Below are 12,173 nucleotides of genomic sequence, written 5' to 3'. Positions count from 1 at the left end.
ATCTGATTATTGCTTGTCTTGTGTTTTGGAATTTGATATGTTGCGGATTTAGATTTAGTCAGAGGTACTGAAGCGGTTTTTATTTTGCTTCATGTACCTCATATATTTTTGTCTTTCAATTGTATCTCTTTGCTTTTAGGTTTAAGTTTGTAATTACTGGTTATTCTATTGATTTGTAGGGGCCTCTTATTTTCCCCTATTGTACTACATATTGTGTTTCTACCTTGTTCCTAGGTTAAGTTTGTTATTTCATGATAATCTTTGATGTGAGGTGTTATATGCCACCAGTATTTACTTATAGTTAAACCCGATTTTCACTGTTGAGATATTTTTATTAAATCTATTTTTCCATAGCATGTGTCTCTTTCCATTACCTTTTTGTATTTTGTTGCAGCTTTGCAGTCTTGGCATGATTCTCTGATACTATTTCACCGGGTGACATGGGGCTGAGCTCAGAAAGGGATTTTGACAAAGGAAAATCTATTTCTGATGGAGGCCCCGTGTCACCCGGTGACCCCTAGAATATTTTGAGGTACAGGTTCGGCCCCCTACTGGCTCATGCCAAGCCTGGGGATGGTGCTAGTCTGGAATGAGTTCAGATGGCGCTTGAGTCGCCGCGTGGCGGCCTGGGGAGCGTGGGCACTGGCAACGGCCCCCTCACTCTTCTCGGGGATATTGACATGGGGATGTCTATCGAGTGTGGCTCTGTGGTTGTGATTCCTTCACTCACCCTTGGTTATACCGACATCTTCTTCGAAGGTGCTCGATCTGGGGGTAGTAACTCCAGCATTCCTGTAAGCTTTTTTCTCTGGTATATTTAGCAATATTTATACCTAGAAATTCGTGTAAGAATGGAATTTCACCGGGTGACACGGGGCCGAGCTCAGAAATAGATTTTTCCTTTGTCAAAATCCCTTTTTTATTCATTGACTGATAATTTTGCATGACATTGCCAAGATCACTGAAAATAAAAAATTTATGAAATATAATGACATCAGTAATCATTTGTACACACACCAAAAATATTTTGAAGATGCTTTTTAGAAAGTTTAGTTTAACAGTAATGGAATATATAGCAGAAATCAAGCGCGCGCGCACATACAGTACACACGAAGTTTCCTGATAAAAAGTGAGAAGTAAAAGTTTATTAGAAAAACTGAACAATTTAAAAGATTTTTAAACAGTTGCTGAGCATGATGTACAGAATCAGAGGAAACTATTTTTGTTCAAGTGAATAAAGGATTTGTGTTTTGTTCTTTATATTGTTAAAATCACAATTACTGTTGCATAATACCCAATATTTGTCATAAGCAATCTAAAAAAGAAAAGGTTCAAAATTGTGCTGTAGTACAGGTTTTTGCTTAAAGACATCATGCATGGGAAGGAAAAAACTGGGCTCTCTGGAAGAGCTTTGCTTTGTTGCTCAAGGATTCTTAGATTGCTAGACTGGCCTTTCAGTTGTTGGGCAGTCGCTGAGAACTGTTGTTAAACTTTAGAAATGGAGCTACTAACTCACTTTCTCTATCTGAGGATTCCTTGCTCTCTCTCTCTCTCATCTTTGCTATTAATTATTGCTACTACACATATTTAGGTCGACAATGACAAACTTAATAGTAATTAAATACAGTACTATAACGTGTTTCTAACTTTAATGATAGGATGTCAGTCCTCTCTCTCTCTCTCTCTCTCTCTCTCTCTCTCTCTCTCTCTCTCTCTCTCTCTCTCTCTCTCTCTCTCTCTCTCATTAACCTTTGATGCTAGCGTTAGTGTGTCTTTGGCAACATACTATTCAGTCACTTTCTCTTATTACCAAGCTATGCTATTTTGTCAAAACAAAGAATGAGGGAACTAGATTAACATCAGAAAATGTGTATTTGTGGAAAAAACTGTAGATTTTGTCATGGAAGTTGGGTAAAGTAATTGGCAGGAGCATCTTGCATGAAATGCCAATACACACACACACACACAGAGAGAGAGAGGACAGTTTAGTTTACTGTGATATACAGTATTCTCCTTATTCTACTGAAAGTATCCTCATTTTGTCTCGAGTGTATTTAATTAATACCTCAACAGAAACAAAACGAATAAATGGCTAACCTTAACTTTCACAGCTTTGTTTGCATCAGTTGTTCAATGTAAAGTATTTGAGATTGAACTGACTTGTCCAAGGGATGTAATTTACTTGCAATAGATGTAAATTGTTTGGAGGAAAAACTGGATTTGGTTATTGTATATTATTTTCCTTTAATTTACTCAAATCTAGTAACAAATTACTTCCCATCAAACCAGAGTACACACAGTATAAATAAGTTAAATAATTTGGAAATTATTTTAAGAGCAGCAGAAGTGCATGACTTTGACCAGTGTGAAGTTTCAAGATACTGCAATAAGTATTTTGCTTTTTTATCCAAAACATTTTGAAGGGGTCTTCAGAATTATTTTCGGTGACTGTACAGACGCATACTTGATGAAGTCTGTAAATATACGTATATTGGTCATATTAAAATGAATACTTTGCAGTATATTGTTTGTATAAAAAAGAAGAGTACTGTACCTGGTTTTGCCAGAAAATATCTATTGGTACAGTAGATGTCAAGTTGCATTTGTTGCAATATAACTTTTCTTAGGTCATTTTTGTCATATGTTGGCATAAAACTTGTATCCTGAAGCTGAGTCTCATTTATTTGTTAATTTCTGTAGAGAAGTTAGATATGTCACAACTATGTGTTGCAGAATCACAGGGTATCCCATGAAACTCAAGAAAATGTATTTCTTAGAAGCACTATACAAATACTACACAATTAAAAACACAGTCTCACTGAAGGGAGTTGCAAGATTGGTTTTTATTTTCTTATTTTAGTTAGATTGACTGAGAAAAGACTGATCTGTAGGTCATGACTTGGTTTGCTGGAATAGATCTTGCATGGCAACCTTTTAAGCAAGATATGCTACCTGAGGTCTACTTTTCTCTACGGAAAAAGTAGTAAAAGTACTTACACAAGCTCTTATACAAGATTACCTTAAAATCATTTAAACTCACACCTATAGCAGTACAGTATACTAGAGGTCATGAAATCCTCTTTGTACATAATTACGACAATACTGTACTGTGCTAGAAATGAAAGATGTTCATTGAAACAAATAATATATTTAAATATATTTTTATAACCAAAAAAAGACCTGGATACATCAGCACTTACGTTGGTCAGTGTTATGAACAATATTAGTAGAAGTAAAATTAACTCCATTACTGTTTAAGTAAAGCATCTACTCTATATCTGTTGGTTATACCATATTTGCTACTAAAGTTCTCCATACTGTCAGTTGAAAGAAATGTGTAAACCAGTCTTGGAAAGTTTTTCATACCTTTAACTTAAGGATATTACTTCATTTCCTCCTAATTAGAAAATGAAGAATGCATATCTAAGAATGTTATGGGTCATTTCCAGGTTTTAACTTGCAGTAAGTTCAAGGAAAATTTGTAGGTTTAATGAGAAATAAATTTTACTTAAGGCATAGCTAGCTTTTTGATTGACGTTTGAGATCTGGCATGGAAATGATATGCAGTACTTATGTACTGTTTTGGCTATATGAAAGTTTGAGTGATTTTTATCTGTTATTTATAGTCGGTCAATTTACGTTTCTCGCTTTACTCTTAGCAAATGCATTAGGTCTTCACATCTTCTATAGCAGTGTTGCCTCCATAAAGATGCTTTCTGTTTACAGTTTTAAAGTTTCCTTGCAGTGTCCCTTCAGCTCTAGCTATGGTGCTTTCTGCCTTTTGACTTTCATCTACAGTATTCCCTCTCATATCTTCCCACCTAGCTGTCCAACTTCTTTCTTACTTCAATTTTCACCTTTCATGTAAGAAATAGTTCTCCAGGCCAGCCCTGTGAATCTTGAAGTGACTTTGTGGTGTGGTTAAACTACTCATACAGTAGTGTTGTGAGTACTTAGCAGTTATTTAAAAAGGTTATAGAACTGACAGGTAGTGAAGTACATATGGCAGTTGAAAATGACAAAATATAATAGGAAACCTGCATGTTAAGGGAAATTTTTTATTCCTTTCTTGTCCTGTTCTTATTGTCACTCCATCATATCCTTGGCAGCCAAGCCCATCCATAAGAAGAATAGCAGCAGCAACAACATGCTGAACATGAGTATGAGCCAAAGTATGTGGGGCAACAATATGAACCTTGGTTCTTCTTTCAACAACTCTGCCCCGGGTTCTTACAACTCTTCTTGGGGCTCCAACTCATCAAACTCCAGTGGTGGGGGTTTTGGTGGAAGCCATGTAGTGAGCAATGGCTGGTTAGGTAGGTAAGAATCGTTTTCCCAGGGGAGTGCGGCCTCTTCATTTACATTTTGATTGTATGTATTACTCACTACTTGCATGTTGTTTTTTGTGCTTGAAATGATAAGGTGTTTGCTGAGAAACAACACCCTAAACATTTCATTTACATAAGACTGTACATTTAAATCACTAATCTGCATGGATTTGCATCTTGTCTGTAGGTTGATGAGGTGGCTGACACCACAACCTAAACATTGGTGCTCTTGGCTTTTGTGTTAAGCATCAATGCCTTCTGAATCTTTTATTTACCTCAGCATGATTAAGCATCAAGTTATTGAAAGTACTGTATGCTATTTTTCTTGGTTTCTCGCTCTCCCCATTGTTGGAACGTGTGTGCCTCTAAATTGGAATGGTTTATCACCATTGAAACTTACAATATCTCCAAAACTTTTTTATACAGTCATCTGCAATGCCATGTTTCAATTATTCTTTAAGCATTTATAACATATTAACTCAAAGCTATTGATTCAAGTCAGATTTTTTTGTTTAGTTACCTATAAGCCATTTTTTATGCAAGGTAAACATGTGGCAAAATTGTTAGTAATGATGAAATGAAACCTGAGTAACCTTGATATACTTCAAATGGCATCATTATTAAAGTACAAAAGACACAGACATTTATGGCTGTCATATAAGGGTCTTTTAAGTAGCCCTTCACCTTTGTAAAAAATAAAAGCATCATAAAAGTAACCAAACATGACAATATGTATTAACTTGGAATTAGCCTAAAAACTAATGTTTGCCTTGAACATCAAAATTAGTATTTTACTTTAAAAAAAGAAACTTTTATTCAGAAGATTTTCTGCAAGAGTATCTATTTTCAAACAAACACAGAATGATTGAGTGCTATAAGTACATATACTGTAATAGTTTAAAAACTAAGAAGACTTGGTTTCATAAATGGCCCAACAGAAAATTTGAATACATATCTGCAGACAGGGAAGTTGTTGAGCATGTATGAAAACAAGAAAAGCTGAATTGGATTTATGAGATATACATTTATGAACAAATAAGGCAGGAAGAAATAAGCAACGAATAAAAGCAAGGATCTAAAAGGTGCATGGTACTGTATGTGAAGTGTGGGTACCTGAAAAGCAAATAGCAAGGGGAATGCTGTACCTGCTAAACTCAGATTTACATGCTGAATGAAATATTCACTTTTTCTGCTTAAAAATCAATATTATATAAACAAGCAAATACTGTGAGACTGAATATTGTTTTTGCATGATAGCTTCCATCAGCATGCTGTTTTAGTCATTTTGGAAAATACTTTTGACACTGGCATTGACTTTTACTTCAAACATTTTTTTATTGAAGAAGGTAGCCTTTGTTCATATTAAATATAGACAAATATTTACCTTTACATGTTTTGTGTTAATTTTCAGATGATGGTAAACTTATGCTCTTCATTTATATATAACTAGCTTTTTGTATGCATCATTCCATACTACAATATCAATTTAGTTATAAAACTGCAATTTCTCTTCCAGTAAATTAAATTTTTCCTAGATTTACAAATTGAAACTCCCTGTACTTACAGGTGTGCATAGTGAATCCCTGCCACTCTTCTGACTGAACCCTGCTTTTTCCTTTGGTCAAAGGGACAAATGCAGGGTTCTGTAGGCACTCAATGAAACCATCATGTAATCAATATCAGCACTTGGTAGACAAATTTCTAGGTAGAAAATGTTTATCACAAGCCTGTGTGGCCAAAGAAAGGAAAGGAGCCACCACAAACACTTGCCTCTTGAGAAGATATGAAAAATGCTAAAAAGGGTCATGTGGTAAGGGGGAGGATGATTTCCTAAACAGTTACCAAAGAAAGAATACTTGGGCTAAATCAGGTCAGGTGTTGTATCAGTGGATAGACTGTACACCATTCATCAATTTTTGGGTTGTTTAAAGAATCCTTCAGGCAAGTCCCTGGCTGAAGATAAACATTTCAGTTGACCTCTGTACTACATATTTCAAAAATTATTTTCAAGATACATACCTATACCAATATTTAACTGCATTCCCTAGGAAAGCTGACTCAGTTTAATGTTAAGATTAAAGCACATTACTGTATTCCAGTATATTTTCAGAGGAAAGCATTTGTGTGCAGTTTTCACTTTTGCATCTGTACATTACGTACTCATATTCTAGCAACACTGCGTTGATCGGTTGCTTTGTTAGTACTACTGCGCTTAATTTATATTTTAAAAAGGCAAATTTTTATTATTTCACAAGCAGAAATAAAAATTATTATTTTAATTAAATGTGAAGTCAATTAATGCCCAGTAAAACTATATACAAATGGATTACACTTAAATATTTTTCTTTCAGTTACTTCCAACTTTGCTTCTTCTTATTAAATGCTTTTTAAATACAGTTTTATACTCTTTTATTGTATAAATCTTTCAGATGTAATGAAAACAATGTCACTGTTGTAAAATACAATGCAATTTTTGGTGAAAGTTAATTTTGTCCAGAAACTCATATATAGCACATAAATTTATGTTAAATGAAGTTATGTTAGTGTACTAAAATTTGATTTCAATTTTACAATTCTCATTTAATTTATATAGGAGTACACAATGGCTTTGGAAACCAGCAATCCTTTTTTATATATGCTCCTCTCTTTTTAAAGTTACAAAGAACCCTCTTTAATAACTCAGTGTAGTTGGTTGAACTAACAGGATTTAATGTTTCTTCCCCAATAACTAGGGAACGGCTTATCGGTCTCTCCGGAGGGTTCAACGAAACGGCCAACCCGGTTACAGGCCCTTCCCTTAGGTGGAGACCCAAAACATGGCAAGAAGAAGAGTAAAAATGTCCTACATACTCTAGACCTCATTTAGCAAGGTAAATATTTTTCTTCTCTCTCTCTCTCTCTCTTTACAGTATATATACAGTAAACCCCCTGCATTTGTGGGGATGCGTACCACCCCTCCCCTCCCCCCCCACGGGAATAGCTAAAATCCGCGAATACTTAAAACCCCTCTAAAAGCACTTAGAACTGCCTATTTTGATAGTTTAAACACAAGAAAAACCCTCTAAAAATGCTTATACCTGAGTAGTTTAATAGTTTATCATAAAAAGTGCATTTAGTCATGAAAATTATATGAAAATACAGTAATTAGTGAATATTTCTCAGTGAAAAATACCGCAAATGGGCAAATTTTTCCGCAAATACAGGGTAGATATTGTTCCACAGAGAAATCCACGAATACATGAGTCTGTGAATCAGGAGAACGCATGATATATATATAATTATAATCACTTTTCCGTGATTCTTTATCACACATTAACACACATCTATCTGGGGGTTTATCTAGTATATATTTATAATTATAATCATATATTTATATATGATTATATATATATTTTATCACACATATATATATACATCTATCTATCTATATATATATATATATATCTAGTATATATATATATATATATATATATATATATATATATATATATATATATATATATATATATATAATATATATATATATATATATATATATATATATATATATATATATATATATATATATATATATATATATATATATATATATATATATATATATATATATATATATAATTATATATATATATATATATATATATATATATATATATATATATATATATATATATACATATTTTTTAATGATGGTATGACATCAGAGTTTATAGTATATAGCAGTGATATCCTTGGCATGTCAATGTGTAGCCTCATCATCCTACATTTACCAGTAAATGTAGCAAGTCGTATACTTTACTATACTTGAAGCTATTTATCTCCAAGTACAAGTTTCCTGAAAATGTCCGAATCATCCCTACCCATGGTGATGATTCGGACAAGAGCATGGGATGATTCGGACAATTATTATAATTGACATTTACCTTCAAGTCAGATGATAAATGAAACAGAAATACCATACGAAGTGTTTTATTGAAATAATCATAATCAACTTAAAAGATTATTCTCTCCTTAGTGAATGGCAGACAGAAAATCTACGATGTTTGCTGAGAATAAATGTTATAGTAGTCTTAAAGAATATTGTAACCTTCAAAACAAAACTAAACTTGAAATATCCTTGCCACCAAATTCTTAAATGACCAAAATTTACTTGAAATTATTCTCTCCATGAGTAAAAACCAAACATAAATCGTAACTCAAATACAGTACTTGAAATTTGTTGTGCCTAAATATTAAAGCTGGCCTCACGAATATTGTATCCTGCAAAAGAAAAACAAAATTTGAAATACCCCTGCGTTCTTTTTCATACTCTGCTGAACTGGGTTTGAAGCACCCAGTTACTGCCTCTTACCAATAGTTGCTTCATCCTCAATTTCTGGAAATTTAAAACTATTAGCAGCAAATTTCTGTGATGTTCTTAACAAGAAACCTGAAATTCATCACTCTCGTCTAAATTGCTGATTAATTTGCCTACATAATAGACTTTGCTACCTTTTACTGGATCTATCCCAACAAGAACAAAATCTCCCTCCTGTGGGACTTTATCCATAAAACCCACTTCCGTGTCTTCTATCTCCTCCTCTGAGATGTCAGAAGAGTTATTGTTAAGATCGGCTGTCAAGAGATCTTCAAGATGATGGAGGTCTTCATCACTGGTCTGGGCCTCTGTATCTAACTTCTTTTGTATTTTTCTTGCTTTTTAATGTTCTTGAGGTATTTCATGAGGTTGTTGTGCTTTTTAGGCGGTGTAGTTGGCTTTGGCCTATCAGTCACAAAAGCCCTGGCAAAGTGACTTTCTTGAAAAACATCAGTGTAATATAGGTGAATGCCAATGGAATGGAATCCAGATTTGATATTCACATTTTAATTTGTAATTTGGGGGTTCTATGATGGGTTTATGAAGTGCTTTATAAGTTAAAGGTAATGAGGGGCTAATGAATGCATAGCCTATACACAAAATATAACTTAAATAATGTTAGTGAAAATCTTTTGTTTCTTTGTTGAATTCGTAATTAGTAAAGGTTTGTTAGAGGGATGATTGGACACGTCCGAATCATCCCAACCCTAGAATGTCCGAATCATCCCCACATATCATAACCATTTGATGACACCTCAACTTCAAACCCTTGCAGATTACAGGCGGGTAATAGCTACATCATCTTCGTCATATAGTACAAATTCACACCCAAAACTCATAATAGGCTCCCTTACCATATTCACTACACCAAAGCTTATGATTCAAACGCAAAAATTACATAGGAAATGAGAAAACCACAAAAATTACCCTCAATCCTTAAGTAAACGACCGTTCGCAACCAAAGTCCATGTGTCAATGGCGAACAAACTCAGATGATTTCATGTGATTTTTTCAGAGCTGAGGGCCCCTTACATTTTCCAGAAATGTACTGTCCGGGATTATATATCCACTGTCCGAATCATCACTGCTCTCCCTATATATATATATATATATATATATATATATATATATATATATATATATATATATATATATATATATATATATATATATATATATATACAGTAGAATATATATTGGTTCTCGATGCTAATTGTTCCAGAAGAAGTATATCGAGATTCGATTTTGTCGAATTCTGAGTTAATTTCTCCCATAAGAAATAACTGAAAATGGATTAATCCATTCGACCACCAGTCATTACCCCAGCCTTGCCTTTTTATACAAAACTTTACACAAATTACAATTAAATAGGTTCAGAGTTGAATAACTTACCGTATCAGAAGCACTTTTTACATTTTTAAATGCATACTGTATCAAAAAAGTTGGCCTATGACCAATGCGTCCGTATTACCGATGATATACCGAGAGCCATAGGCTAGGCTAAGTAGCCTATAGGCACTACCAGAATGTACTGTAACAGGTACACATGAAAACTGTTGTTAATAATGATAACATTGAAAAACAAGCCATATTATCACATGAAATTAATAATACAGTATTTATAAATCGAATTACTGTATGTCTGTTATCATAAAACTAAGAAAAATTTCCGTAATTACATCTTTCAGGAACTCGGCAGCTTAGGCAGATATAAACAAACATATATATATTTGGTGGTGTATATTCCAGTACTTATATAGTTACATAAACATTCTGAATGTTTTGTAATTAGTACCGCGATACACCACCAGGGCGGCGCTATGGTTTGTTTATATCGCCACAGGCTGCCGAGTTCCGACATAATTTCGAAATTTTTCTTAATTTTATGATAACAGACATACAGTAATTCGGTTTATAAATACTGTATTATTAATTTAATGTTGATAATATGGCTTGTTTTTCAACAGCAGCAGCAGCAGCATGTGTGGGCTTTAAATGCTTTTAAATAAGCATGGGAAGAACGCCACCAACAACGCCAACTAGCGGCAGCCGCCCGAAACTCTTTTTCTACAAACATCATATGATTCATCGGGTCAGATTCCGGTTTGTTGTTTGAACTCCGACGCAAAATTTACTCAACATTTCATGTTGAAATCCGATTATTTCGAGTTCTAGTACAGTCGAGGACCGGGGTTCTACTGTATACACACACACACACATATATATATATATATATATATATATATATATATATATATATATATATATATATATATATATATATATATATATATATATATATATATATATATATATATATATATATATATATATATATATATATACACGTATAGTATACACACACACACATATATATATATATATATATATATATATATATATATATATATATATATAATCAGTCCCCAGTTTACGACGGGTCTGGCTTACTTGACGTTCCGAGGTTAAAACGCTTTTCAAATATACTCATCAGAAATTATTTCCTGGTTTACGACGCATGTTCCGGGGTTACAACGCATCGTACGCCGATTCGACGGAAGAAATATAGCTCCAAAATGGCAGAATAATCAAAATGTGGAGGTTTTTTTTATGAAAAATCAATAAAAATGCAGTTTACATCGTTTTCAATACACCCAAAGCATTAAAAGTATGGTTTCTTAGGATTTTGACGATTTTTGATGATTTTTCGGTTTACGACGATTTTCGGTTTAAGATGCAGCAGAAAAACGGAACCCCGTCGTAAACCAGGGACTGCCTGTATAATATATACATATATAATATATTTATAATATGTATATTTTATATACAGTATATTATATACAGTAATACCTCGAACTTGCGCGATTCAAGTTGCATGAATTCACAGACAATTTTTTTATTGGAACCTAACTAATGGTCATACACGAGTTTTTCACAGACACGTGAACATTTCCGTACACTGAGAAACCCAGCAAAAGTGTTTGTTTAATTTTTTTATGTAATTTATAAGTTTTCAAGCTTTTATGTGTAAATTAAATACAGTGAACCCCCCGTATTCGCGGGGGATTCGTCCCACCCCCTCCCCCCGCGAATAGGTCAAATCCGCGAATGCTTAAAACCCCTCTAAAAACACTTACAACTGCCCATTTTGATAGCTAAAAACCAAGAAAACCCTGTAAAATGCTTATACCTGAGTATTTTAATAGTTTTATCACAAAAAGTGCATTTATTCATGAAAATTATATGAAAATACAGTAATTAGTGAATATTTCTCAGTGAAAAATACCGCGAATGGGCGATTTTTCCACGAATGATGGCTAGATATGTTCCACAGAGAAACCCGCAAATACGTGAGTCCGCGAACCATGAGAACGCGAATACGGGGGTTTACTGCAACATTAAATATTATTAAAAGTAATAATTTCTCTTTCTCTCTCTCTCTCTCTCTCTCTCTCTCTCTCTCTCTCTCTCTCTCTCTCTTAGTGAGA

The 12,173-nt window shown here is 33.6% G+C and overlaps 1 protein-coding gene across 1 annotated transcript in view; it reads left to right on the top strand.

Annotated features, from left to right (window-relative positions):
• Positions 1–12,173, top strand: part of LOC136849273 (osmotic avoidance abnormal protein 3-like) — a 162,722-nt gene that overhangs the window by 139,800 nt on the left and 10,749 nt on the right. Inside the window, exons 18-19 of the mRNA XM_067122569.1 lie at positions 4,110–4,316; positions 7,061–7,198. Coding sequence (XP_066978670.1) covers positions 4,110–4,316; positions 7,061–7,194 — 341 coding nt within the window. The 3' untranslated portion in view covers positions 7,195–7,198. The remainder of the gene's footprint in view (positions 1–4,109; positions 4,317–7,060; positions 7,199–12,173) is intronic.

The sequence above is a fragment of the Macrobrachium rosenbergii genome, chromosome 20 (assembly GCF_040412425.1).
Source record: "Macrobrachium rosenbergii isolate ZJJX-2024 chromosome 20, ASM4041242v1, whole genome shotgun sequence".
In the NCBI taxonomy this organism is placed as follows: domain Eukaryota; kingdom Metazoa; phylum Arthropoda; class Malacostraca; order Decapoda; family Palaemonidae; genus Macrobrachium; species Macrobrachium rosenbergii.
The sequence above is the reverse complement of the archived record's forward strand: the minus strand, read 5'-3'. Positions and strand labels throughout refer to the sequence as shown.